We start from the raw sequence: 26,374 nt of genomic DNA, 5'->3' as shown, positions 1-26,374 counted from the left end.
AGAATTTAACCGCTATTCATTGACTCTAAGCATCATAACATTTAACCTAACATACACATTTGTATGCATGCACATCCATGCTCTACTGTATCCATCCATACATGCAGAATAATGCAAAAGTAATCACAGAAACACACAATGGCACAAACCCAAAGTAAAAGCAACAGAAGGTGTCAGTTTTTACAAAATTTAAATGTAACATTCGTGATCAAGCCTTCAAAATGAGTGAGGACAACAAAATTTTAAAATCTCATTCATACACTATTAAAATCAATGGATAGACAGTGATACAGATCAAGCTGGGGGGGGGAAGAGTTTTAGAAAGAACATGCCTCCCTCACCCATCTACACAACACCAATATGATTAGGAACCAAGGGCCCACACCTCTTAAACATACACAAATAAGAAAACTCCTGCAGGCATGCTCGCACTTTTCCAAGACTTGAGTAGCTTATCTCTTAAGCTAACTTGTCACAAGTGTGACAAGGTTTCTTATGAAATCTTCTGAAAGTGATGGAAAAATGTGCTCTTGAGAACACAATAAGCACACCCAGCAAAAGCACACAATGTCTATGAGATATGAATCCGCAGCTTTAAACAACTGCTGTTATTTAGTTGAGTGATATCAGCTTTGCACTTCAAAACTTTGGTCTTGCTGCACTCAGTACATCACATCTTATGAGAATCCTTTGAAACAAACTGTTAACATGTATATTTTTTCTTTGATGCATTCCAAATCAGCATGCAATTAACTTCTCTGCCAGAGTAACTGGCCTTCCAGACTGGAGGAAAGTGAAGTAAACTTGCATGCTGCTTTAGAGCGCAGTGCTTATTGAAAAGGAGGGTTTTATGTAACCATTGCAAAAGTCTCAATTTAGTTACAAGAAACTTGCTTAATATATCTAGAACAAAGTGACCAAGTAAGCAGCAGAATTGAGGATGTCCACAAAAAAAAAACCAAACAAAAAAAAAAAAAACAACAACTGTGTTCTTAAAAAGCTATTGTAATAGTACTCAAGGACTAGTAAGTCTAATGTTGAAAATTATGAACATCTCACAAACAAAGATTATCTCTTAATGGAAGAGATGATTGAACATCACTGGAGTCAATTCTCAAAATAGACTTCTTCAGACCTAACAGATAAAATTGTGGAAGCCAAAAATAAAATGAACTTAATATTTGGACTGTATTTCTATCTGTACACAAACAGTCCAAATTGAAGCAGAAATTTGAGGTATTATCAATCCTGAGATTATCAAAATTATCGCTGGGAGTTGGGTGGACACTGGTGATTTCGGTCTGTGAGAGGAACATACACCACACCCATTAGTGTCTTCTGAACAATCGACCCATCACTTGACTTGTCAAATTGCTCCAGGGTTTGGCTGCCTCCCTCTGGTCCAACAGGTACAACTAAACGACCACCAGGCTTTAACTGCTGGATCAGCTAGAAAGAAAAAGGAAAAAAAATTAAAGGACACAAATCAAAGTAAAACCAAAGCAGTAGAGAGGAAAGGTCCTTGAATACTTACAGCTTGTGGGACCACTGGAGCTGCAGCTCCTACATGTATGGCATCAAAGGGAGCGTCTTCAGGGTAACCTGCACGGCCATCTCCGGCTGTAAGAAACAAAACATTGATGTGAATATTTTACTAGTAACTTTTTCCTATGTGACTCAAAACAAACAAGAAATAATAATAGTATTAGCGAAGCAGCAACATCCAAAATACTACTACAGTATTTACCGATTAATTTGAGACGTCCAGTATTAAGTAGCTCAGGTTTGTCAGACAGAACATTTTTCCGGGAGAATTCTACTAGCTCAGGAATATGATCAATGCCTACAACTCGCCCCCTCTCCCCAACAAGGAGAGTCATGCAGACAGTGAGATATCCTGAGCCAGAACCAACATCTAGCGCCTTGTTTCCTTCTCGTAGATGGTCTTTCAACTGTTCGAGTGCGTAGGCATGCTAGAAATCAACAACAGTGCTCATGAAAATAAATAAATAGAGATTTACAGAGAAATGCAAGAGTGCAAAGCTTGTTAACCATGAATGAAGAACTAACCATGTGCGGAGCACTAATGGTGACACCGTAGCCGATGCCCTGGGGGGCATCCATATACGGATTTGATTTGGAATATTTCCCACGGTCCACTGCCAGCATAGTTCTCTCAATAACATCACTTTTTATGATATTGTTTGCTGTAAGAAAATAACAAATAAGGACATGTCCATAAAGAACAGTGCAACTGATATGGAGCTGCGTTAAAAGTAACTTACCTCGCAAGTTCCTAACTAGGTCTGCATTCGTCTTCCCATGCGACCTCCAAGCCATAGCAAACAAAATTGAGGCTGCAACTAGTATAAAAAACCAAAGGCACTCCTTTCCCATCCACGGCTGTTACAAGGGTAAGTTCATCTGGAAAGAAAAATCTGCTGTCTAACAGGCTGAAGTAACAACAGAGGGAAGCTCCAGCTGGGTAGGCAAGAGCACGCCAATTTCTGTCTAATGAAACATAACAATCTGTAGGCAATCCGAAAAAAATTACCATTCTATCTAGGCAGGACTTAGTCGCTCCATTTTTGAACGTACAAAATCAGTACAAACGGAACCTAACCTCCAAAATAAGTACACATCCGAAGAGCTTTACGCTCACAGCAGTGGAAGGCCACTGGCGCCACTTACCATTTTCGAGAAACTGTTCGTGCTTAAGAGTACGAACGTTGATTCAGTTTGAAAATAAAAAAGTTGAGCGAAACTAAAAATAATGCAAAAGGTAGGGGGCCCGCTCTCACATCGCACCACCGAGGCCACCCCCGCCCTGGGCTAGGTCGCGTTCCGCCAAGTCGTCTGAAGTCTGAACGCCATCTTTGTTATTGCAAGTCCCCCCCCCCTCTCCCTAAGGTGTAAATTACACCTTACCTCTCCCCCCCTACAGCAAAGCGCAAACGTCCAAGGTGCAGCTAACTTGAATCTTCCACTCTCACCTCACATTTCCATCAAATGTCATTGCTGTCAAATTGTGTCCAGACTGATGAGTGTAGACACAAATCCTTGCGAACAGAATGACATGTACCTGCCAGCAGTGAGTGTACGATGAATTTTGAAGTGGTGGACGACAGGGTGTGATTGAAAATACACTTTGTAAATACAGTCAATTTTTAATGAGGAATAGTCAGCAGTAAGCATGCACAGCCTGCTAGGAATTAAATAAAAATGTCACAGGAGTTACATTCAACAGTAAAATAATGTGACAAGTATTAACACACAGTGAGAAACTGAAGACCATACAAAGGTCGAACAGAAATTTGATCAATCACAACTTACATTACAACACACAATATCAAGCGGAGATGGCCTTCTCAGTACAGCTACATTTATAGGAATCTTCTTGATTAGAAGCTCCAGTGATTACTTTTTAAAAACTCATAAGTACTTGGAGAAAAATACAAACCTTTTCCTGGAATGCAGAGAAAACAAGTTAAAACACTAGGTGAAGAATATACAGACATCAAGTTGAAGTGCCACTTCCAAGTAAAACATTAAAAACAACATGGGATGGCCCTTCAAATTTAGAACTAACTGCCTCAACGAAATTGCAGAATGGACACACAAGAGCACGAGTGATTCAATTTCTGAAACTAAATATGTTGTGATTTCATTGGATTAACAGTACGAAACTGTTTTATCACAGATTAAAATGAGAGTTTGAAATGTTAAAGTCAGCAATGTCAATCATAATGTATCGGAATAATTTAACATAAAAACTAATACAAAATTATGTACTATAATACAGATTGTACAAAATATCAAAATACCTCATCTGCCAAACAGCTTACAAGTACAAGGCACAATGGTTGAGCCTAATTCAAGAGTAAGCTCGAAACATACCTAAGAGAAGTTAACTGACATACCAAAAAGTGAGACAGGCACTTAAAATGCCTCTACATATCAGCAACAGAAAACAGGTTTCAAATTGGGCCTCGACATTTTGCAGACAAAGCTGTTACTTTGGCAATAAAAAAAACAACAAGAATCACAACCTATTCAACAACAAGTGCATCATCATTAAACACCATCAAGCGATGGTTGACCAGAGACACGCCATGCCAGCGATTGTTCTTGTACTTTTCCCGAACAGCCTGCTGGGGAATGTGAGGGGCCCTGGCGTGAGTGGTGTTGAGGTGGGTTATGCAGGGAATGAGGGCGGAGAGTTGGTATCCAGTGCTGTCTGCAATGTCTGTTGGCCATGCCTCCAATCCCAGGGCATGTCGGGCATAGGCAATGGTGGAAGATGCCAGAACAGAAGGCAAGAATTGAAGGTAGGGATCACCCTCCAGGAGGGAGAGTTCACACAGGTACTGCAAAATTTTAAAAACAATTACTAACAATGTAAAAATAGGAAGATGATATCACAGGTAGAAGGCTTACCATAGCAAGGAACATGACTCTTTCTGAGAAGTCAAAGGATACACAGTAGTTAGTAATAAAAACTAGGGGAGTTGGAGAAGAGATATCAAAAGCCAGGACTTTCAGGATAAGATGCTCCATGCGCAGAACCTGGCGCTTAGTGTAAGTGTCATCTGTGATGTAGACAAATTCTCCAACATCAGGTGGATAGATCTCTTCATATTTACTGAAAGAAAAAAAGCAATAGTAATTTGACTGCTTCTCAAAGAAACACACCTGATACAGATAAAACTCAACTTACGCAGCAATGAACATAGCAGCAGTACCAACAAGCTGCAATTTGGCTCTGACTACAGACATAAGGCTAAGGAAGCGGTCAATGTATGACACTGCAAGGTACAAAGTTTCAGTCTGCAATCTATACTCCTCAGCAACTTCGACCATCCACTCAACAAGAATGGTCCTCATGGTGTATGTGATATCTGGCTGCCTACGCATGTAGTTAGGCTTGGGGCGATGTTTGGTCTGAACAAATAGGCTTTATAAGTAAACCCATTAACAACAGGTAACAAAAACCATCAGAAAAAAAAACACTTACTTCAGCTTCAAGCAGGTAATCGTAAATATCATCCCTGTACTCATCCATATCGAAAAGAATCCTCTCTGCCACAGCTTTACTCCTTGTTCTTGGTGATGAATCAACAATAGATACATCAACTTGCATCGGAGACTGATAAATTTCAGACATGGACACATCTGCTTCAGGTTCCGCAGATTCGACAACAGGTCTTGCGTCCAGCACAGAACATGACTCATCTTCCTTGGGCTCGGCAGCGGCAACCACCTGCAAGAGAGCCACAAATTGAGGGATTGGCAACAAGCTTGGGAAACATCAGGAGTGTCAAACAAAAGTTCAATAGATCACACACCTTAGACAATTCAGGAACGAGGACTGCGGATTGTTCAGATTGCTGGTCAGGAACATCTTCATGGATTTTGAAGTCTTCGACATCTTCATGAATTTTAAAAGTACCCTTTTTCTCCTGAAACAGAAGAGACGAAATAAGAGTTCAATCACACGTCAAGTGACAAATCAATGAAAAAAAAAAAAAACATTGGAAGGGTCACAACAGCAAGATGAGCGTATAGGGTCCGCAAAAACTAGAGCTATCACAGACGGCGGTTAGAGCCGGAGGCGTTAGAAAAGTTAAAGAATCCACAAAGAAGCGGGGCTCTCCACGTCGCCTAAAGGGATGGGAAACCCCACTGACGCATCAAAACCGGAAAAACCAAAGTCCGGTGAAATAGGGCTGACCGCCAAAACTGGTTGGAGGCACCAAAACAATGAAATCGCGACGATCGGCGCACCAGGAAGGCGTCCGACTTACCGGCTTCAGGCCGCGACTTTGGCCAGCACGAGACCCATTGTCGTTGATCACACCTAGAACCGTCCGTTTTTGCTGAGCCTGCGAGTTGGCAGACACATCCTTGGCCTTTCGAAGTTCTGGTGGCCGATTCTCTTGGTCGGTGTGGATGTGGAACGAAGCCATTTTGTCTTTACCTGATAAATATCCGACAGAAAAGTCAACGCACTGAGGAAACGTCAGTTCAAACACGAGACATTACCGCAAGTAACGGGCGTCTTACTTGGGCGGACTCCAACGACCGCAGTCCTTGTGGCTCCGGCGCCGGGTGACTGAGGATTATTTCAAATATTTTAAACACTGCCAAAACGAGCCGTTACAGACGGCCGGCCAATGAGGTGCGTCGGCGCGGCCACGTGACCGCCAGCCAATCACGCAACGCGCCCACCACGCGCATTCAACTGCGCCATTGCCAACGCGGCGCGATGAACGCCGGGACGCCGAATATTTCAACACTCGTGAACCGACTCGCACTTACTGCACCTGGAAGTAAAACAATTTAACGGGTCGGGGAGGTACGAAAACTATCGGGTCAGTGCGAGCGAAAAAGAAAACCACGAGAATTTTCTGTTGGTTTACGTTGGGCTTGGCAACGCCGCACCCCACCACACCCCGCTTCACCCCGCCACCGGCGCCATCTTGAAGTTGTGTATTTGTGTCGATTTGTGTCGCCCCTCTCCTGTCAGCAGGAAAATTTGTGAAATGTTTTCGTGTTATTCAACAACACCGGTGTTTATTTTTGTTTCTAAGCCTTTGGAATAGATTTATCTTTATCGAGTAAGTTATAAAGTCGGGTTTGGATTGATCTAATTACTGGGAAAACGAGAAAGTGCGGGGCCCGCCAAATTGATGTGTACCTCAGGCTTGGCCGTATAACCAAATAAACCGCCAAGCAACAACAAACTGCGGTTTATTTTCATCTAACCTCAGAAAACTTTTCTAGCTTGTACCAAATTTATTTTCTGCTTGACTTCTCGTTGGTACATCCCAATTTATTACCCTTACTGTTTCTACACATATTTTTATTGACATGCCTCTAAAATGTTGTTTTACTTGTCCCCATTCCTTGCCCTCCTTGCTTAAATTTAGTAGATATGTGTGAATATCTTATGGTTTTATTAGCATATTTGTAGCTTTTATTATCATTCCTACTTCTTTCAGGTCTTTTGAACTCCGTTCACCATGTTTTACGCACATTTTGTGTTGGCCAAGAAGGGCCCTCTGGCCCGTATTTGGTTAGCGGCACATTGGGATAAAAAGCTCACTAAGGCACATGTCTTCGAAACCAACATAGAAACATCAGTTGACGGTATTCTGAGACCAAAGGTACGACACATTAATCCTTAATCCTATAAAGGCTGCTGCTATGTCTGTTTATATTTGACTGAATTTATTCTCTTCGATGTTTTGGTCTCAGTTTTGAGGTTCCCAGGTTTCATTCATTGCATATACGTTTTTCTTTTTTCAGGTGAAAATGGCTCTTCGAACCTCTGGTCATTTGCTGCTTGGAGTTGTAAGAATATACTCTCGCAAAGCCAAATACTTGTTAGCTGATTGTAATGAGGCCTTCGTCAAAATTAAAATGGCCTTCCGGCCTGGTATGGTGGATCTGCCTGAAGAACACAGAGAAGCAGCTGTTACTGCTATCACTCTCCCAGAAGTTTTTCATGACTTTGACTCCGCAATGCCAGAACTCAAGTCAGTGTTTTCTCTTCAATGATACCATATTTTTTTTATCCCACATGTTGACTGTGGTTTTAAAACACATTTGATCATTACAGTGATGTAGACATAGAAGCTCAGTTCACACTAAATCAATCACGTGCTGAAGAAATCACCATGCGTGAAGATTATGGAAACATTACTCTAGTTCCTCATGATGATGGATTTGGGGACATGGGTGCGTTTGATGCTGACCATACTGACCTCATGCGTAGCCCACATGCTTTGGAGCCATCTTTGGAGCAGGTACAGCCTTTTAAAATTAATATTCTGTGCACTCTCAATAGTCATGAATGAGAACTTCCCTTAATGATACTTAATCCTTGGTGTGCTCTTTCTAATGTTCCAGCATAATCTCTTGTTTTCTGATGGCCCACCTGTGGATCTGGAAGATAAAGACCTGCGTGCTGTGGGTGGCCACTCAATTCGATCAGCCCTTGAGATGGATGCTCCAATTCGAGACGATGGTTTTGGTGGAAATCTTGGCCAAGATATTATTTCTGGTGGTCTCTTTGAAGGAGGTCTATTTGATGATGCACCAATTGGGGATGCAGTAGACACCAATGCCCTTCTTCAAAGTGTCAACCCTCTCCATGACAAAGATCTGTCTGTTGGCCGTGATCTAGACAGTGATGATGACATGGGAGACCACTATGATGCTCCTCCATCTGTGGGACGTGATAGGTATGAGTTAACCAAAAACTAATATTACAATCAATTTTTGGTGAGCACTTTTAACTTTTGCATCCTCTTATTCTCTTGTGTTACAGCTCTAATGGTGATTCCAGACCTGGTACAGGTCTAGGGAATTTGGATCCAGACAACCAGCTTCTTATGCCAGATGCCCTTACTGCCCCTGATGGAGCTTTCTTAAATTTAGAATCCTCTATTCATCACCCTATGGTTGACAACACCATTAGCCTCCATCTTCCAGAGGACCATATGGCTGAAAGTGGTATGCCCGAGCAAACAACTCTTTTACAAAACGAAGAAGAAAGCTTTGCATTGGCTCCAGTTGATGCCTCTGCTTTGAAAGGTCTGTTCAAGTGTTTACCAATACATTCCCTAGCAATATTCCTTTATGCTGAACTGAATATTAATTTCATTTCTTGTATTCAGGCTTTACTAAGGCTAAGCGCAAGAGGAAACTTATTGTGGATGAGACTAAGAATATCTCCGGAGAGGAAATGAAGTCACAACTGTCTGATACAACTGACATTGTGACTACATTGGACTTGGCTCCCCCAACTAAGCGGTTGATGCACTGGAAGGAAACTGGAGGTGTTGAAAAGCTGTTTGCTTTGCCAGGCCGTTCTCTTCCTGCTCGGTGTCTCTTTAAGGTCCGTGAAAGATTCAGAGATTTACCTCAATGTGTAGCTAGAGCTGTTGTTTTTTAATTATTGATCAATTTCTTTTATTATCCTCTGCAGAATTATCAGAGACATTTGACTAGTAGAACAACTATTACTGCTGAAGACCAGAACATTGACTTAGAAAGAGATCCTCTTCCTTTGGAGGGTATGGATGAACTCGCTCCTCCCCCTCAACCAGAACCGGCACGGACAACAAGGGCATCACGCAAACGCAAAATCGACCATGAAGAGGTATGCTGAATTCTCCGCTCTCAAAGGAGTGTTTTTCTTACAATCAGCACTATTTTCATTGTGATTTTGTGTCAGGTTCCTGCTGCACAGCGCCGGGCTGTTGAAGATGATGATGAATTACGTAATATGGTACCGCAAGGCTCCATGATGGGTGGTCATGGTAGCATGATGGAACCACCAACTCCACTAGGACAGTTAGATCAAACACCTGGTGGGCCTATGTCTATGCCTCCACCATACATCGATGGTGCCACCCCAGGAGGCCCTCTGTCTGTAGCTCAGTCTTACATTGACCCTCAGACTCCCGGTCCTATGTCTTTGAACCCATCATACATTGACCACAGTTCTACACCGTTTATGGACCCACACAATTCTGTTCCACCACCCTATCTAGATCCTAACACACCTGCAGCCAACCTGGATCATGACATCCCAGAGCTTCCCATTGATCAGGTAAGGCTCTTTTTTTTTAAATTATTAGTTGAAGGGAACAATACTGTTTTCTTGTCTTGCAATTAAAGCCTTATCTCTTTCCATAGATGACCATGTTATTGGGTCAGCATGAGCCGTCACTAGGAATGCAGACTCCAGTGGCACCAGCAGGACCTCATCAGCCAGACCTGACAGCCGAGCAGCAAGCCATGATGGAAAATGTCGGATATGATCATCAGGTCAGTGATGGCGTTGGTTAAAGCTCATTCTCTGCTTCAAATATCAAACGTGCATGGTATTGTGTAACAAGATGTCTGATTCTGTTTTCTGTAGGACATGGCAAATGTGGGCTATGACCATTCAGATCATCACTTGCCAGCTATGACTCCCGGAGCTGTCTCTGAACGAGGTCCCAACACACCCTGGAACAACGATGATTATGAATTTCCCCATTCTGCTGGACCGGTTAGTTGTTCTTTATATTGTCCTGTATTCAGAGATTTCATTGTCTAGTATAAAACGTTTGTCTAATTAAAACATTTAAATTTCAGCCAGAGGAGCAGCAGGGTGACGAAACCTATGAACAGTTTGAAGAGAGGGTAACAAACAAGCGAGCTGCCCAAATGTATTCTGTGATCAAGACAAAGTTAGCAACTAAGGAGAATGGTGCAGGTGTTTATTTGTCAGAAATGACTTACAGGAACAACCGCAAACAGGTAAGGTTCTCATTGATAGGACTTAAGTTTTATTATTAAAATTCTAATCTCAAGTCTTATTAAAATCTAATGTTTAAATTTACTATCTTGAACAGGCTGCCCAGAAGTTTTATTCTATGCTGGTTTTGAAGAAACACCATGTTATGGAGCTCCAACAAAATTCATCTTATGATGACATTCTTATGACTAGGGGAGCTAAGTTTGACAATCCTTGTTTGTAGAGTTTTAAAGTGTTGTTCTAGATTAAGATAATAAGAGCATGTGGTTACCTGGGCTCCAGTTTTTGCCATGGAGTTTTCAATTTCTTGAATTCCAATACTGTTTTCTGTACCTTTAGTTTCTGCTTTATTTTTTTAATTGTCAGTTGTAAGAGGTTTCTAAAATTTATTTCATGTGTCCTTGTATTCAAGTATTGTATGTACCAATTTAAATTGTGTAGCCAACAGCAATTGCAGCATTATCGAATTCAAAATAAGATTTTGAATCACCTTAATACTGCAGAGGTATTGAAGTGCATTCACACTGATATTTGTGAATTTGTACTCTTCAGTGCCTGTGGAAGTTTGCACCATGATTGGACGCATTGTGATTGAGATCAGATAATGTTCACAATGGTCACAATCATTGTGACCAATGGGTTGTTGCATGTAGAAGGTTTAGTCTTGTTTCCTTAAAATGGTCTCACAATACCAGAATTCATCATTAAGTACTTTCTGTTGTGTCAACTATGATTAAAGGACCAATGAAACAATTTTGATGAGACCTCTTGCTTACCGTTGAGTGTTTTTGTGTGTTATAACTTTGGTTTTTCTGTATTTGGAGAATATTTTTTTTCCAATTATTGGAAATGATGGTCTATGATGTGGACATTGTATCAGTGTAGTTTTCTTTTGCTTCCCATTCTTTGGTGTCTTGTGACTTTATTCCCTGCAAAACACATTGCTCTTATTTTTGTACAAATTTTATTTTAACTTTTGTGAAGTGAAGCATAATTCTTCAAAGGTTTGTTGACTTAGTCCAAAGACTAGAAAATACTTTTTTTTCACCTTTTTTACGAAATATTTTATTTTGTCTTAATTTGTTTTCCACAAATTTAAACATATTGTCATCTTTTCATTTGAACATTTGAAATTTTCCCTAAGTCTGGATATGTTAAGTTCCTGTGTTTTTGGAAATGTTTTGGAGTAGTGAGTCACTTTATTTTGTGACAATGGTGTTAAAAACGTATTTTACATATTGTTTTAGGTGAAATTTATCTTTTGATTACTTGTTAGCTGCCTGTACATTGGTATTTAATTATATAGAGAGAGCTTTTAATTATTATTATTATTATTATTTCTGTATTGACATAACATGCATACCTAAAATGTTCCAAGTTATGTAAGTGTAATATGGTTATAAAATCTCTATTGTAGGAAATATGTTTGTGAAGTATTAATTATTTCATGTTAGTGACATCACACAGCTTAGACAAGAGTCAGTTCTATGAGAGCTGTTCATTTACTTCAACTTTGTCATGGCATTTCCCTCAAAATTTTAACCCTACCAGTTTATATTTAAATATCATCTTGGTTGCATTCATACTGCAAATGGGAAGGGCTAGAAGTTCCAGGCGCGGATTCAGGGGGTCACACATTGCCACTGTATGTAGGCAACTTTTGCGACATCCCCCCTTTCTTCCCCCCTAACCCGTTTCTGGATCCGCACCTGTGAATTTCCCCCATTGTTCCCCATATTACAGTTATTTTTTAATTGCATGAATAGCTAATGATGTGGCTTCTTATAGAGGGTCTCCCCAGTCTCCAATTTCCCTGTCATGTTCAAATGTTCTTTATCATATCATATCATGACTGCAATTCACTACCTTCTTTCTCTGCACAAACAATAACTAAGTTTTTCTGATGTCTTTTGTTCAAGTAAGTTCAGCTGCTGGGTGATTTGTGAATTTCTTCTTAGAATTGGGTTTATGACTGGTCAATATTTGTGAAAGCTGTGATTCCATAATCATGTGAGTGCATGTGTGTGTGTGTGGTTTTGTATATTCTGTGTGTTAATGTGTAAGTGTTGCACTTCATATACAGATAAGCCATAAGATAAGGGTATGTGGCCAAGAATTTTCATGTTGCTATGAGTTTTCTTTAGAGCAGCTACTTGGGTGTACCTCCAAAATTTATGGTTTTAAGTAAATTAAGATGCACGAGTGCCTGCCAAGAACATTATTCATAAGTCATTAGTACCTATCATATTCAGAATTTTGTCAATAATTTGGCATGTTTTGTTATGACACCTGGAAATGTGTAAATTCAAGTTCTTTTACAGCTTGCCTATGTGACTCAACCAATGTTTCAAGCTTTTGAAAGGAACTCCAATTTGACATTTTCAATTACTGCTATGTCATGAAACAGTTGTTGCAGGATGTATTTAATGCCAATACTGGTTGTATATGAAATCACTGCAGCAATGAGGACCATTTTAAAACTTAAAATGTACAAAGTAGAATGCAGGTGAGCTCTCACCCATCATGTGTAAAGTAATGTCATGTTACTGTTATAACTTATTATCTCATTACCAAGTTGTTTAGTGTTGGACTTCTTGTTAAGTAGACACATTCTACAAACAGTTGATCTAAACCCAAATTTTATAGCGTTAATGTTATCAGTCAATACGGTAATTGGGTTTTACTTGATAGTACTGCATGGGACCTGCTTGAAACATGAGTTCAATTTTTGTTCTTTGCCATGATGGGTTAACCATAATATCTGTGTGCGGCCTGTAGAGGAATGCAAGGAGGGTGCCGTTGGAAAGATCATGGTTTTCTCTCTTAACCAAGAAATGGGACCCTAATTTTCCCCATGTTTTAAGCTGGTTTGACTGTGCTAATGAGTCTGGATTAAGCTTGACTGAACACTGCACATAACTTTGTCAACATACCCAACCATTTTTGTCTTGTTTATGTTCTCTCAATTAGTTAGGTGCTGTCTTTAGTCTTGCTGCTGCTTTTGTACTTTTGCTGCAAATAGATGTATTGCCCGAATGTAGACCAGCAATGGCCCCTGAATGTTATGTCACAGTCTCAAATGAAAACTGAAAATTTGGTTAGCTATTATATCAAAAATGTATTATGTTTAACATCTTTGGGAGGGGTGGGGTTTGAGGGACCTTTCTATTCAGATGTATTTAGACTAAGTTTACAGAAAGGTGTCTTGTACAACTTCATGGCTTATAAGCAGTGTTTACATCACTCATTTCAATTGAAATAAATGTTCTAGCTGTGTTGATAGAATGGTTCATGTTTTTTTTTCCACCTTTGAAAAAAAATTGATTGGTCACTTTAAAAAATTTAATATTTGTGCAAACATTGAAAGAAGAAAATTTCAGCAATAATGGATTTCATCAACAAAAATCATTTCTGTTAATTAAAATGAGATGCAAGTTTGATCTTCTCTGATTAAAAATAACTGTAAATTAAATGCTATCACAGCACCTGATTTGAGATAACCATTGACACTTAAGGATGCAGGAGACCACCATTTTGACGACAAAAGAGACAACTCTTGTGACAGTCTGATTCTCTCATTTTTTCCCCCTCCCCTGCCCCTGCCGCCTCTTGCACCTCCTCGGGATCCTCGACCCGAGGTTGAGGCTTGACTTGATGACGCACTGGTCCCTCGTGCATCTTTCTTATCTTTTTTCTCTATCTTCTTGGCCTGAAAATTAGGGTAAGTTGAAATCTAAATTACTAAATTCATTTCTAGAGAGTATAGGGGAGACCAAAAAGAGATTTGAAAAATACCTTAATCATAGCATCAGCTGCATCATCCTCAGATTCACTTGCACTACCCTCCTCCCCCTCCTCTTCTTCATACCCTTCTTCCCCTCCTCCTGTGGCTCTCTTCTTCTTTATGGGAGCATCCAGGGCATAAGGAGTCATGACTCCACCTTTGTTGTATGCCCTTGTTAGAGCAGCCTTTACCTAATTAAACAAAGGTTTAACAGTTAACAAGTGCAACAACACTTGCTTGAAACTTAAGAAGTTTGATAATTAGTTACCTTGCTATCAACTGGAGCCATTGGGTCAGGCCGACCGGGCCACCGGCTCAGCTCCAATAAGCTTTCCAGGTCATCCCTAGTAATGTAATAGTCTTGCATGGCTTGAAGAGTTTTAGGTACTCCCTGAGAACCTTCCTCAACTAATGGGTGAATTACTGCCTTTAAAATAGGCTCCAGGTAGTTCAGATTTACAGCTTCTTTTCCTCCAGAAATACTACAATCACATGATATTAAACATTGATCAGTAAGATTTTAATCAATTAAAACAGAAGTGTCATTAAGTAAAATAAAGCACCTTAGCCGCATGTGTAGTTGCAATTCTTGAATCAAACGATTCATTTTACCACCTCTTGAGTTCTTGCCTAGCCAAGAGGGAAATTGAATTTGAGCTTTAAAATGACCTTCCATCCAATCACCAGGAACCACACTAGAGTAGATAGCCTAAAAGTAAAGAAAATTCCACCAATTTAGTAAGTTATAGTTAAGACAATTGGATCATTATAACACAACAATCAAGGTACTGTAAAATTTATCAACCTGAACTGGCAATAAGCTCCAGCTGTTAGTGCTTCGGATAGTCTTTTCTATCAAATCTCCATAGCTGATACTTGCAGCAGCCCTTGCAATATGACGCAAGGTATCGGTTTGTTTCCTTCAATAAAAAAACAAATCTTACTGTACTAGACCAAGCTATGACAAGTATGACTCAAAACCCAAAAAAGCACACACTTACTTGGCAGCATGAGGTGCAACATTGAGGTAATTCTCTTGTACAAATAGGGGCAGAAGATTATAATCGTGGAAAAATAGATCTGACTTGTCCATTATGGTCATAGATTTATGGTCATCACTAGAAAATATTTTGCGTACAGCATCCCATGGTCCCTGAACAAAAGCCAAAAGAAAAGTGAGTATAGTATCATTAAATATTATAGTGAACTGTACAGAAGTGATATAAGAGGTGGGGTGGGTTTACACACCAGTTTGATGTTTTTCTTCGCAGTATTGGCATCAGCCTTTACTTGATCACCATTCAGAACTTTTTCGGTACTGCTCCACATGGAGAGATTGTGCAGTATCTGACGGATGTCAAAGTTTGTCCCAGCAATGACTTCATCTAAAGCTTGGGGTGATATCTTAACTTTTTCCTTAAAGCACACAGACATCATTGCTCCCTGGAAAAGAATCAATAAATTTTTTAAAAACCATGTGTTTTGATAAGACATAGATTTAAGTAGCACTTAGGTATTTCATTATTACCCTAATTTGTTCTACACGAGGTTTATGAAATCTGAGGTCAAAACAGTGTCCAGCGAGGCTACGGATTTTTGGATGATTACGATCATTGCACATGCAGATGACAGGGCATTTTGAGTTTTTGATTAGAGTTATGAGCTCCGCAACGCCACCTCTATCTTCATTACCCGCCATTCCATCAACCTCGTCCATCACCAGAACATGTCTTTCAGATGTTTTGGAATCTCCACCACCTAGATTATAAGAGAAAACATAATTTTAAAAGAAATTAGCAAATTTTTTTTAGGTAGAGGTGGATATGGCAAGCGAAAACTTACTTTGGAAAAACGGAAGTAAAGACTTGCTAGATAGCAATTCACTCACTTCCTTACTCATAAGTTTTTGTGACCGTGTGTCTGATGCATTAAATTCTACCACATCCATACCAACTTCTTTACAAACAAGATGGGCAGTTGTTGTTTTTCCTAAAATTTAAAAAAGAAAAATTTGAAAAGAAGACCATGGTTGGAAGGGTTAGAGAAACTTTCACATAAAAGATCACTACAAAAATGTGACACATACCTACACCAGGGGGACCTGACAGCAAGGCAGCTTTGAAGAATGCTCCAGAATCATCTTTCGCCCATGGAGCTGAAGGAAAGAATGGTCAGGTTAAAAACAAATCACTGGGAAAAATCATGAAGATAAAGAAATTTTAATTTAACCTACCTGGACGATTATGCTTTTTGTTAACTCCAGGTCCATGATTTGAGTGCCATGAAGAGAGCCATCGAATGAGTTTCTTCACATTGCTGTTGTCTCCTTGCTGACCAATTATGTTCTTGATTGAAGATGGCTTGTACTTGTCTACCCACATGTAAGATGGAGGAGAGGGCTCTAGCCTTGGTTTCGTATCTTTCTCTGGAATCTCTATTTCCACTTTCTTAGGCTGATTTTTAGAAGTCTCAGGAGACTTCTTTTCAATTTTTACTTTAGAAGGCCCAGCTTCTTGTATTTCCTTTTTAACGACCAGAGCTATCTCCTTATCTTCCTTTTCTTTTTTGATCTTAATGGGGCTACTATCTGAAATTTTCTGACTTGCTTTTGAAACATAGTCAGCATCTTTTTCGAGTTTAATCTTTTTAACATTGGACTTATTGTCATCTTCTGTAACTGTACTTGGCTTTCCCAGAAAGGCATTCAAGTTTCTCTCCTCAGATGATTTTGAAACGACCTTTTCTTTGGAAAAGTAAGGACTCTTAGAGGGACTCTTTGATGGTCCTTTAGGAGATGAATCAGCTTTCCCATGAGATGAGGATGCTTCTTTGACTGCTTTAGATGAAGATGCCTCTTTGCCTGCTTTCAGTTGAGAGGTCTCTTTGACTGCATTATTGGAGTCAATGTCCATCCAGTTTGATTCATCCAAATCTTGTAAGGCTTTGTCAAAATCTGGGTCATTGTGAAATTCAGAGCTCTGCAAAGAAAAATGACAACACCTTTCACATAAAGGTCTTACATGACAGCTCAAAAGAGGGCTGTTACTGAGTAACTTACTTTCTTGGAGTTTTCACGAGCTGTTCTTTTCACAGTGCTTGATCCAAAAATATCAGCAGCACTCACTAGTTTCGGTTCAATTTTAGGTTTCTTCTTGTCTGAATAATGAGTTGACATTAGTGCATTAGAAAAGTATGGTGCAGGACAGAGATAAGATAAATGTAATTTACTGCCTTACCAGGTGAAGGAGATTTCTTGGTCTTCTTCTTGACTTCGAACACCTCTTCATCAGAATCTGATTCGATGACATTTCGCTTCTTCTTGCTGCTGCTTGATTGAGCATCCTTCTTCTTCACCTCTGACGTACTACTGCCTTTCTTGGAAGATTGGACGGAGAAGAAAGAACGGATATCCTAGAAAAGAAATTTATTACTAAATGAGTATTTCTCATGCTTCGCAAAGCAAATTTTTTCTCCTCCTCTTTTGACAGAATAAATAATGCCATAGCTGATGGAATCATTGCTTTGTTTAGAGGTTATACATTCCAAAATGTGAGACAAATTAAAAGTGTTGAACCAAATTGCCAATTCGGACATGGTTAAGTCTATGTAAAGCATTGAAGAACTCACCTTCGACATTTTGCAAACTGGGTGTGAAATGGACGAAAACTAGATTCAACGATCACCTCTCCTTTCTTCTGCATTCAATAGTGCAGGCGGGAAGACTGACACACTCACTAAACACAAGTAACTCGAACTCGTTACGAAAAAGGCATTGAGGACATCAGTGTCCTGCCTCTTGCGTAGAATGCATTCTACAACTGGGCTTCGAATGTTACACTGCGCCACCAGCAATCACACACCCATGCTTAGATTTCTCAATATACACTCCAAACTGCACATTAGACGAGGAAACAAAAACAACATGCATTCGCGCCGTCCACACTTTAAACACTCGCCCGACAAACTGCTGGATCAAAATGCATTCCAGTCATGACTTTCTACTTGCGCTCATATCGTTTGGCATTTTAAAACTGAGCAACTCAAAAAAATTTTCATCTCAGATTTATACAAACAAAACTATATCAAAGAGAACTTTGGCCCGATGAGACGAGTTTCGAGCGATGCTGTTGGCAACTTTGGATATGAACTCGGTTCTGTTTCTACAAGGCGTAATCCACGAGTCCGTCGGCTGTCGGGTCGGTTTCGTCCCGTCTGTTTGTTTCGTGCCCCGGTCTTATTGTGGTTGCAATTTCGGCAAAATGTATTTCGTTTTCATAGATTTAGCCCTCGACGAACACGTAAGTTGATTTCACTTTGCTTATCATCCCAGCACCCGTCTCATATTCTCTTGTGTAGTTCAGTCGAACTTAACCGAGACATTTCGGTCTTGCTTCTTCTCGAGACGGAGACAACGTGCCCAGGATGGGCGCTAGCTCATATTTTTCGAATCTGCTGCACGTTTCCGACAGGCGGGTCACACCACTGTGTGATTCATTAACTGTCCGTTCCAATACTCGTCAAAAGTCTGTCATAAGTCCTCATACCAGCATCTAGTAAAACCTAACCTCATTCCAGCCGCTTTCTAGGGTTATAATCTGTATGAGCTCAGGCATATTTTTAATTTTTATGAAAACTGTTCCCACGTATTAATGTGTAGATTCCGTCAACTTATGACTATTAAATTGAATGAATTGCTGTGAATTGCTGTGTTTGGTCATTCATTTGATTATTGCTTCATTTATAACTTTCTATTTCTGCAGGCTCAGGAGTTGCGCACTTACCTCAATGGTCTGGGTGCGGAAATATCGACAGAGAAATCTCCCAAGGGTGTTGAGGATGACCTACATAAAATCATTGGTGTGTGCGACACTTGTTTCAAGGATGCCACAGAACAGGAGATTGAAAGTGTTTTAAATGGAATTGTATCTATGTTAGTAACCGTAAGTATCATGGTCACTGTGGTTCCCCTTTCAGAGAGTGGAGTAAACTTTTATTTATCGAAATTCAATATTTTCAGGTTCCTCTGGAAAGAGCAGAGAATTTGGTCCTAGCATTCTGTGAAAAGCTTATCAAAGCCTCAGGTCAAAACTTGAAGATGGTGACACTGCGAGTGTAAGTTTTGACCACATTTTTTTTACGTGCTTCTTACTGGATTTGCACGTTCAATTTTTTTATGCCAACAGTGTTTTTGCCTTTTAGGCATGTCTTATTTAAATATTATTATATTGAACTGTCATCTGTGTGGGTTCGGCCCTTCCTCTGTTAACGAAATAATCCAAAAGCTTCCTCAGCTGAGGGTTTATGAGGAAGGAATAGGATTTTGCTCTTCATACTGACGCTTAAGTTGTTTTAGCTTGAGAGTTATCAGAATGGGCTACAAATGTTTCATCATCCTATTACCTTTTCAAATACTGAGAAAGAAACATTATGTGCAAATGTTATGAGAATGTACTATCTTCTGTGTGGGTTTGGTCCTTCCTCTGTTCAAGGACATAATCCAAAAGCTTCCACAGCTGAGGATTTATGGGGAAGGAATAGGATTTTGCTCTTCATACTGACACTCAAGTTGTTTTAGCTTGGGAGTTATCAGAATGGGCTACAAAGATTTGATTATCTCATCATCCTTACAAATACTAACAAGCAGCCTCAGGAGCTGATGGTTTATGTGGAAGGAATATTATATATTGCTCTTCATTATGGCACTCATGGGTTTATTTTGTGTTGACCTGAGAGGTATCAGAATGGGCTACAAAGTTTTAATGCCTGGTTGGAAAACTAATCCCTCTTATCAAAATTAACTTTTTGAAGTGAGTTTGTTTACAATACCTTGTTGAGACCATCTACTGTGGCATGAACTGCTTATCATCCTTTCTCATCTTAAATAGTACCAGCAGCTACAGTAGCTGAGGGGTTCATGAGGAAGGGAAATTATTTTGCTCTTCATACTGGCACTCAAGTTTATTGTTAACCTGAGAGCTATCAGAATGGGCTACAGCACCATTGATTAGGCCAACAGTCCTTTCAGATTGTTCATGGTGCTGTGCTGAAGGTAGATTTTTGCTGTTACAGGATGTGGCTGCTGTTCCAGTCTTTGGATGAAGCCAGCCCAATGAGGTATCACGTCTACTTCCATTTGGTGCAAATTGCCCGATCTGTAGATCAAATGAGGCATGTTTTCAAAGACGTGACGCACCTCAAGTCTCAATTTGCTCTCTGCCCGCCATCTAATGAGCAAATGCAGAAGCTTCTTCGGTTACTCCATGAGGCTCTCCTTGCCAGCAAAAACAGGTACAGTATTCTACTGTGGGAAATATTTTGAGAATGCTGGCTAGAAACTCATGTTGTTTCTTAAATTTTTCAGTGAACAGGCATCCAAGGTGATGGTTGAACTGCTAGGCACCTACACGACGGAGAACGCTTCACAGGCCAGGGAAGATGCCCAGCGTTGTATATTGGCTGCATTAGCTGACCCCAAAACTTTCTTGTTGGATCCTCTTCTTGCTCTGAAGCCTGTACGCTTTTTGGAGGGCGAGCTGATTCATGACTTACTGTCAGTATTTGTATCTGAGAAGCTTACTAGCTACCAACAGTTCTACCACAGTCATAGAGAGTTTGTGAATGGACTTGGTAAGTGCAAGCCTGATGGGTTTTGATCTAGCCAAAGTACTCTGCAAGTTATCAACATTCACACAAATTATATTACAGGACTGAACCATGAGCAAAACCTCAAGAAAATGAGGCTGCTCACATTCATGCAACTTGCCGAAGACTCTCAGGAAATGTCATTCCAGAAAATTCAAGAGGAATTGCAGCTTAAAGCAGAAGAAGTAGAACCCTTCATCATTGATGGTGAGTGCTCAAGTACATTTTTTCTTATAATGTTGCTCCTTAATGGAAGACAACACTCCTATTCTCTTATGGGATGGGGCATGTTTTCAAACTAAATCATTTTTATCTTTCAGTCCTAAAAACCAAACTTGTTCGTGCAAGGATGGACCAGGCTGCTCAGAAGGTCCACATCTCCAGCACAATGCACAGAACATTTGGACAACCCCAATGGCTTCAGTTGAGGGACATTCTTCTCAATTGGAAGCAGAACATGCAGAGTGTACAGGAGGGCATGTCATCTATTGTTAAACCCAAGGTGGAGGCTAAGAAGTAATTTCATTTTCCTACTACATTCTCATCTGTTGACTACTGTTGTACAAGTGTGGCTTAAGTTTGATATCAATAATACATCCTGTATCTTGCTGAAAGTGAAGTAACATCACTTTTTTTTTGTTTTTAAAATCTGATCCTCAAAATTCTGACCCTTGAGCAGCCGGTATTACTCAAATCATTTTACAAATTGTCTCATCTCCTCTGTGCTGAAATCTATTGGTTGGGCATGAAATTTTCCACCATTAAAGAACTTTGTTTTGTATTTCTTTTATTGCACTTTATGAATCATACATATCTGTTCTTCCACATTTGAAGCAAAACACATTGGGATATTTCTCACGTAAGCTATTCATTTGCTCCTTACAGCTCTGATTTCCACAATAATTATTAATGTAAAACAGATTCTCAAGATTAGGCATGTTCAATTTATCAAAGAATTCCACAGTATTACCATGGTAAGAAGGTACTGCTGCCAGTAGCACTTTCAACGATGATTCATATGACTTAATTATATCTGAGCACAATTTTTCGTTTCTATAGCCAGAAACATTACACCAAAGGAATTCCACTAGACTTTTATGTTTCAAAGGTGGTACTTTATAATCTTTGTCCACAGCTTTTATCTTATCATTCAAGTTCTCCAAAACAAGCCAACGCAGTTGAGGCATCCTTTGAACTACTTCAAGGTGTTTAAGGTGGAAATGGTACAAGTGAACCTCCTCTAGGTTTGGTGCAAGCAGCTCCAGAAGTTGCAAAGACCACTTCTTGTCTGGATCACAGTACAGGCCTGTGAGACGCTTCACTTTGAGTAAACTGTCAGATGCCAACAATGCATCTTTGTCAGCCTTCACTGACTCTAGATTCCTGCAACTGCTGATATTTGTTAGGTCCAGCAGAGTCTCAGGATCTATTTCTTCCTTTGGTTGAGTCTCTTGGCTTCTGTCGTTATGTGGCAGATACAGGTCCTGGAAGAAAACCAAAGTATTGCAGAATTAATTGGTCCTAAAGCAGCCATCAAGAAAATATGTATCAAAAGCCTCATACTTTCTGAATTGTTCCTTCCAATTTCAAGAGATACAGCAGGCACCTCATCATTTTGGCCTTTTGATCTCCCATTTTTTCATCAATTGCTTCATTCAACTGCAGTGGTGCTTTCCACCTCACCCCTTTTCCCTGCAGCAACACGTCAATTGGAGCAATAGGTCCTGACAGCAACTCTAGGGCTTGAGCAGCATTGGCCTAAAAGGAAAACATCACTGTTATAGTAATTTCTGACTTATTGTGAAGACAAGCACCACAGAGACAACACCGCACCTCATCAAGATTGTCCACCAACTTCTCATAATGTTGGAGGTCAAGCTTTTGTTCAGATAGATGCAACTTTTGACGAGCTTGTTCAAACAAAACCTTTTTCCTGTTGCAAACTTTGTGGCCAACATCGATGCAACACTCTGAAGCTTTAGCTTCACAACTCATGCACCAGATAGATAGGCAATTATCACTGAAAAATAAAATATATGTATTAAAAAAACAAAGATAAGGGCTTTCTTTCCATAATTGATGCAGAAAAAAGGGTATTTGCAAACCTTTTGCCGGAATTTGAGCGCATCATTGCAATGACATTTTTATTGTTCGGAAGCTCAGTGGGTATTTCCATAAATTTCTAGGCATAAATGTATATTTAAAATTAGTTTAACAGTAAAGTCCTTGAATGCTGTGACTAAAGGCACACTGAAAAATAATGTCATGTTTTTTTTTTCAAATGTGCTGTACCTTATGGTCTTCGAAACAGCGGTCCACTTCTTCAAGGCATTCCAGGCAATAGGTGTGCCCACATGGCAAGGCTTTAGGAAGACGGCCCACTTCATTGAAGTTGACAAAACACTCCGGGCACTCCATCTGAAAAAGAGGAGCAACGCCGTCCATTCAGAAGAGAGAAGATAAAAGCAGCACTCCCTTGTAATGTTGGATTTCCCTGCTGCTTCACCCAAGGCTTCACCTCTTTGAGCAATGCTACTGCAGTGCTGTAAGCCTTGACAAAGTATGCACGCACTCCTGGCAATGCTGCACGCAGGACGGCCGGAACGTCGAAATTGCAGGGACGCCAGATAAAAGTGAGCCTCAAAGGCTTGCTCAAACTTGCACCACTCGACCACTTCCTCTACCTCTCCCTTCCGTCCCTCCCATCTCCCACGCCACCCTGCAGATAAGCATGGCTGACGTGTGAATAACAGACGGCCGCGTTCGAGGCAGGCACAGGCGCGGGCCGGGCAGCCACTGTCAAACGCCGCACGCGGCCGGACACAGCGCGACAGCGTGACAGCGTCGCTCAAGTGAGTACTTCCGAGAATACCTCTGGAATTGAAGCGCGACGACGAAGGCGGCATGTGTCAGAGCGTCTCGTTTTCGGGGCACTTGGTCACCGCAACTCGCCGTGCCTGCGCTTGTAGCTTCAATCTCAGATAAGCTGGGTGTACGTACCGCTGCCCGCCAGGCGGTCTTCTGGTATTGACAACGGTCCTCCAGCCTCGTCGCTAGTCGGCTCAAAGACGCACGACTTGCGTCAAGTTGTGTGAGTTGTGCGCTCCCCGTTTGAATTTGACACTTCTTGCGCTTCTTGCCACTACTTGCCACTACTTGCCACTACTTGCCACTTGCGCAATCGGCGCGTAGTTCGTCCCGGCGCCACTGGAGGGTGCTGCTGGCGTCGCTGGCGCCGCGCGTGGTTTGAACGGGTCGCGTTTCTGTCCCAGGCCTCCCGTTCGGACCTCCAGACGCAGATGGAGTGCTTTCGCTGCCGGGAGAGGTACGACGAGGAGCTCCGCCGTCCGAAGCTGCTCCCCTGCGGCGACGTGTTCTGCGGGCCGTGCCTCAAGTCGGCCGACCGGTGTTTCAGCGATGGCGAGGTGTTACGCAATCTTACAAGCAGCGAGAGCGCTTTGCTCGTGAGACTTGGACAGGCGCTAATGTCGATGTGCGTCTCTTACAGGCGTTCTCTAAAACAGTTGACGAGCTGCCCGACGACTTGTACACCCTCGGCTTGCTGAGGATTCCCCCGCCGGAGAGGTTGGTAGTGTGAGGGAATGACCGCCTGATTGGTTGGTGGTTTGTCTCAAGATGATTTGGCTTCATGCTGGTGCCGAGAGTCGTTTTCGTCGCTCTGTCTCTCTTCATTGGGCGTCCTCTATTGGTGCGAGAGGGACAGAGCGACGAAAACGACTGTCGGAATCAGTCTGCTGTATTGGACCCTTCGGCCGCAGTGAGGATGCTCCCGACTCGGCCGGCGTCCTCAGCTTGTGGTGCGCGACATGCTCGGCCGCGGCCGGCGAGGCCTGCCTTGACTCCCAGGACGACGCCGACCGCGCCCACGTCCTGCACAGCATGACGAGGCACAGGCACGAAGTGCTGCTGCGGCACCTGGAGAACATGCTCGCCGTCCTGGAGAAGCCCAACCCCGCCGCGGACCGCCACGTGAGTGCCGCGTGCTGTTTGGCGGCTTGACGGCAGTGTGCCACCATGGGCTCGACTCTAGCTCAGACTGTGCTTGTCCAGGACGACGAGGTGATGACGCAGCTGGCGTCGTCCGGCGAGGTGGAGGTCTCGTACGACGGCGTGTCCGCCGAAGGCCTGTCCGCCAAGGTGCAGCTGGGCGGCAGCTGCGCGGAGGACACCGACGTGGCGTGGGCCGTGCAGCAGCTCCTGCTGAGCCTCCCCGAGGACGTCGTGCCGAAGCCGGTGAGTTGCAGCGGCCTTTCTCCTTTTGGGGTTTTTGTTCGTGACGTTGTCAAATTCTGGTCTTGACCCTCCCCAGGTTCCCCAGCCCCCCGCCAAAGACGACGACGGCGGCCTCGGCTTTGGACTCTTTGACGCGGACGCGGACGTGGCCCTCTTCGCGGACGACGAGGACGACAACGACGAGAGCAAATCGGCCATGCTCGGCTTGATGGAGCAGGACGCCGAGGAGGACGACGAGGGTGACGAGCTGGACCTGTCGCCGGTCAGGGACCCGCACCTCGACTCGAAGGAACTGGCGAAGGTGAGCTACCGGAAGTACCGGCAGTGTACGGGCAGTGTACGGGCAGTGTACCGGAAGTACCGGAAGGGAGGCGTGGCGGAAATGGCGGTGTTTTGACGAATGGGTCGGGTTCCAGGTGCGGCGCATCGTGAACCTGTCCTGCAAGATGGACCCGCCGCGCACGCTGAAGCTGCTGGACGAGGTGGCGCCCTTCCTGGAGGAGCTGCAGATGGTGCACGTGGACCGCGCGCACTTGTTGGCCACGCTGCGGATGCCCAAGCTGTGGAGGCTGGAGGCGTTCGGCGTGGACATCTGCAGCGACCCGTTCGTGGTGCCGGCCGCCCTGCCGCACGACGGCGGCCTCCGCGTCCTGCAGGCGTCCCTGTCCGCCCCCACCGTCGCCTCCCTGGCGCTCGCTCACCAGCGCACCCTGGAGCACGTGCTCATCGTGCCGCCCATGGTGAGCAACAAGGACATCAGCAGCCGCGTGTTCGGCGACTTGGACTACCGCGGCGGCGGCAAGGTGGCCATGCCCGGCTTCAAGCGCAACCCCTACTTCCCCACGCGCCGCCCGGGCCAGTTCCCCGTCTTGAAGTCCATCGAGTTCGACCCGACTCCCAGCGGGCTCCGCAACAGCACGCCGGCCATCGCCGCGCTGCAGGACATGTACCCCGGCGTCCACGTCGGCAGCCCCAAGAGCATCGTGGGCTGGGGCGCGGCGATCAAAGCCAGACTCAGGAACAAGACGAAGGAGAAACAGTTCCACGAGCGTTAATTGTATTTCATCTATTTATTTTTGTTATGATCACAGAATGGAACAAAATCAATTTGAAAATATTTGATACGTTTGAAAATGTTATGGACTGATTACAAGCATTTTTGTATGATTTTTTTTAAAATACAGTATTTGAACCAAGTTTGTTCCTTTCGTTTTCATACCCTCGCGTGAGCAGTGCTTGGGTCCCTTCTATCTGCCAGCGTGTTGCCAGCGAGGTGCCAAAGACGGCCTCGGCGGCCTTGGCAGTTTTTTGCGGCGGCGTTTTGCGCTTTGCCTTACCGCGACAGCAGACGCGCCCTAAAAATACCCCAGCAGAGCGCACCG

The 26,374-nt window shown here is 42.5% G+C and overlaps 7 protein-coding genes across 15 annotated transcripts; 3 read left to right on the top strand and 4 right to left on the bottom strand.

Annotated features, from left to right (window-relative positions):
• Nucleotides 1-985: 985 nt before the first annotated feature.
• On the bottom strand, nt 986-3,201 carry LOC117647274 (protein-L-isoaspartate(D-aspartate) O-methyltransferase). 3 transcript variants are annotated; one of them, XM_034388974.1, is made up of 6 exons: nt 2,692-2,879; nt 2,286-2,424; nt 2,071-2,207; nt 1,748-1,973; nt 1,535-1,620; nt 986-1,449 (listed from the first exon to the last, which is right to left on the bottom strand). In XM_034388974.1, exons 2-6 carry the CDS (start codon nt 2,395-2,397, stop codon nt 1,264-1,266), a joined length of 747 nt encoding a protein of 248 aa, XP_034244865.1. In that variant the 5' UTR covers nt 2,398-2,424; nt 2,692-2,879; the 3' UTR covers nt 986-1,263. The 3 variants fall into 3 exon arrangements, with proteins under 3 accessions (XP_034244865.1, XP_034244863.1, XP_034244862.1); XM_034388972.1 differs by lacking the exon at nt 2,692-2,879 and adding an exon at nt 3,083-3,201 and having other exon boundaries at nt 1,264-1,449; XM_034388971.1 differs by lacking the exon at nt 2,692-2,879 and adding an exon at nt 2,555-2,691 and having other exon boundaries at nt 1,264-1,449.
• LOC117647264 (G2/mitotic-specific cyclin-A) lies at nt 3,152-6,203 on the bottom strand. Its single transcript, XM_034388957.1, has 7 exons — nt 6,064-6,203; nt 5,805-5,977; nt 5,346-5,459; nt 5,015-5,260; nt 4,718-4,941; nt 4,438-4,642; nt 3,152-4,367 (listed from the first exon to the last, which is right to left on the bottom strand). The coding sequence occupies exons 2-7, from the start codon at nt 5,964-5,966 to the stop codon at nt 4,050-4,052; spliced, it is 1,269 nt and encodes a 422-aa protein (XP_034244848.1). The 5' UTR covers nt 5,967-5,977; nt 6,064-6,203; the 3' UTR covers nt 3,152-4,049.
• Nucleotides 6,204-6,246: 43 nt separating this feature from the next.
• Nucleotides 6,247-13,597, top strand: LOC117647248 (double-strand-break repair protein rad21 homolog). Of its 4 annotated transcripts, none has more exons than XM_034388929.1 (13): nt 6,247-6,355; nt 7,002-7,166; nt 7,309-7,538; nt 7,622-7,808; nt 7,912-8,246; nt 8,333-8,598; nt 8,682-8,902; nt 8,993-9,166; nt 9,242-9,619; nt 9,706-9,837; nt 9,932-10,063; nt 10,150-10,314; nt 10,410-13,597. In XM_034388929.1, the coding sequence occupies exons 2-13, from the start codon at nt 7,023-7,025 to the stop codon at nt 10,533-10,535; spliced, it is 2,490 nt and encodes an 829-aa protein (XP_034244820.1). In that variant the 5' UTR covers nt 6,247-6,355; nt 7,002-7,022; the 3' UTR covers nt 10,536-13,597. The 4 variants fall into 4 exon arrangements, with proteins under 4 accessions (XP_034244820.1, XP_034244819.1, XP_034244818.1 ...); XM_034388928.1 differs by having other exon boundaries at nt 6,249-6,371; XM_034388927.1 differs by lacking the exon at nt 6,247-6,355 and adding an exon at nt 6,458-6,617.
• Nucleotides 13,598-13,686: 89 nt separating this feature from the next.
• On the bottom strand, nt 13,687-18,040 carry LOC117647246 (replication factor C subunit 1). The gene is made up of 14 exons (XM_034388924.1): nt 17,724-18,040; nt 17,333-17,507; nt 17,155-17,252; nt 16,330-17,074; nt 16,183-16,251; nt 15,939-16,085; nt 15,625-15,854; nt 15,345-15,539; nt 15,098-15,249; nt 14,902-15,016; nt 14,660-14,805; nt 14,365-14,578; nt 14,108-14,287; nt 13,687-14,021 (listed from the first exon to the last, which is right to left on the bottom strand). Exons 1-14 carry the CDS (start codon nt 17,730-17,732, stop codon nt 13,731-13,733), a joined length of 2,766 nt encoding a protein of 921 aa, XP_034244815.1. The 5' UTR covers nt 17,733-18,040; the 3' UTR covers nt 13,687-13,730.
• A 199-nt stretch (nt 18,041-18,239) lies between these two features.
• LOC117647265 (eukaryotic translation initiation factor 3 subunit M) lies at nt 18,240-21,519 on the top strand. The gene is made up of 7 exons (XM_034388958.1): nt 18,240-18,394; nt 18,857-19,036; nt 19,114-19,208; nt 20,166-20,384; nt 20,458-20,723; nt 20,802-20,945; nt 21,059-21,519. Exons 1-7 carry the CDS (start codon nt 18,356-18,358, stop codon nt 21,256-21,258), a joined length of 1,143 nt encoding a protein of 380 aa, XP_034244849.1. The 5' UTR covers nt 18,240-18,355; the 3' UTR covers nt 21,259-21,519.
• LOC117647263 lies at nt 21,505-23,949 on the bottom strand. 3 transcript variants are annotated; one of them, XM_034388955.1, is made up of 6 exons: nt 23,739-23,949; nt 23,031-23,156; nt 22,844-22,920; nt 22,572-22,758; nt 22,302-22,496; nt 21,505-22,222 (listed from the first exon to the last, which is right to left on the bottom strand). In XM_034388955.1, exons 2-6 carry the CDS (start codon nt 23,154-23,156, stop codon nt 21,536-21,538), a joined length of 1,272 nt encoding a protein of 423 aa, XP_034244846.1. In that variant the 5' UTR covers nt 23,739-23,949; the 3' UTR covers nt 21,505-21,535. The 3 variants fall into 3 exon arrangements, with proteins under 3 accessions (XP_034244846.1, XP_034244847.1, XP_034244845.1); XM_034388956.1 differs by lacking the exon at nt 23,739-23,949 and adding an exon at nt 23,611-23,696; XM_034388954.1 differs by lacking the exon at nt 23,739-23,949 and adding an exon at nt 23,257-23,413.
• On the top strand, nt 23,450-26,193 carry LOC117647259. 2 transcript variants are annotated; one of them, XM_034388948.1, is made up of 7 exons: nt 23,450-23,590; nt 24,011-24,163; nt 24,247-24,323; nt 24,518-24,728; nt 24,810-24,992; nt 25,069-25,293; nt 25,409-26,193. In XM_034388948.1, the coding sequence occupies exons 2-7, from the start codon at nt 24,038-24,040 to the stop codon at nt 26,045-26,047; spliced, it is 1,461 nt and encodes a 486-aa protein (XP_034244839.1). In that variant the 5' UTR covers nt 23,450-23,590; nt 24,011-24,037; the 3' UTR covers nt 26,048-26,193. The 2 variants fall into 2 exon arrangements, with proteins under 2 accessions (XP_034244839.1, XP_034244840.1); XM_034388949.1 differs by having other exon boundaries at nt 23,532-23,829.
• Nucleotides 26,194-26,374: the final 181 nt, after the last annotated feature.

The sequence above is a fragment of the Thrips palmi genome, unplaced genomic scaffold, assembly GCF_012932325.1.
Source record: "Thrips palmi isolate BJ-2018 unplaced genomic scaffold, TpBJ-2018v1 HiC_scaffold_2, whole genome shotgun sequence".
Lineage (NCBI taxonomy): Eukaryota > Metazoa > Arthropoda > Insecta > Thysanoptera > Thripidae > Thrips > Thrips palmi.
Note: the sequence above shows the minus strand (reverse complement) of the source record. Positions and strands in the feature narration are given on the sequence as shown.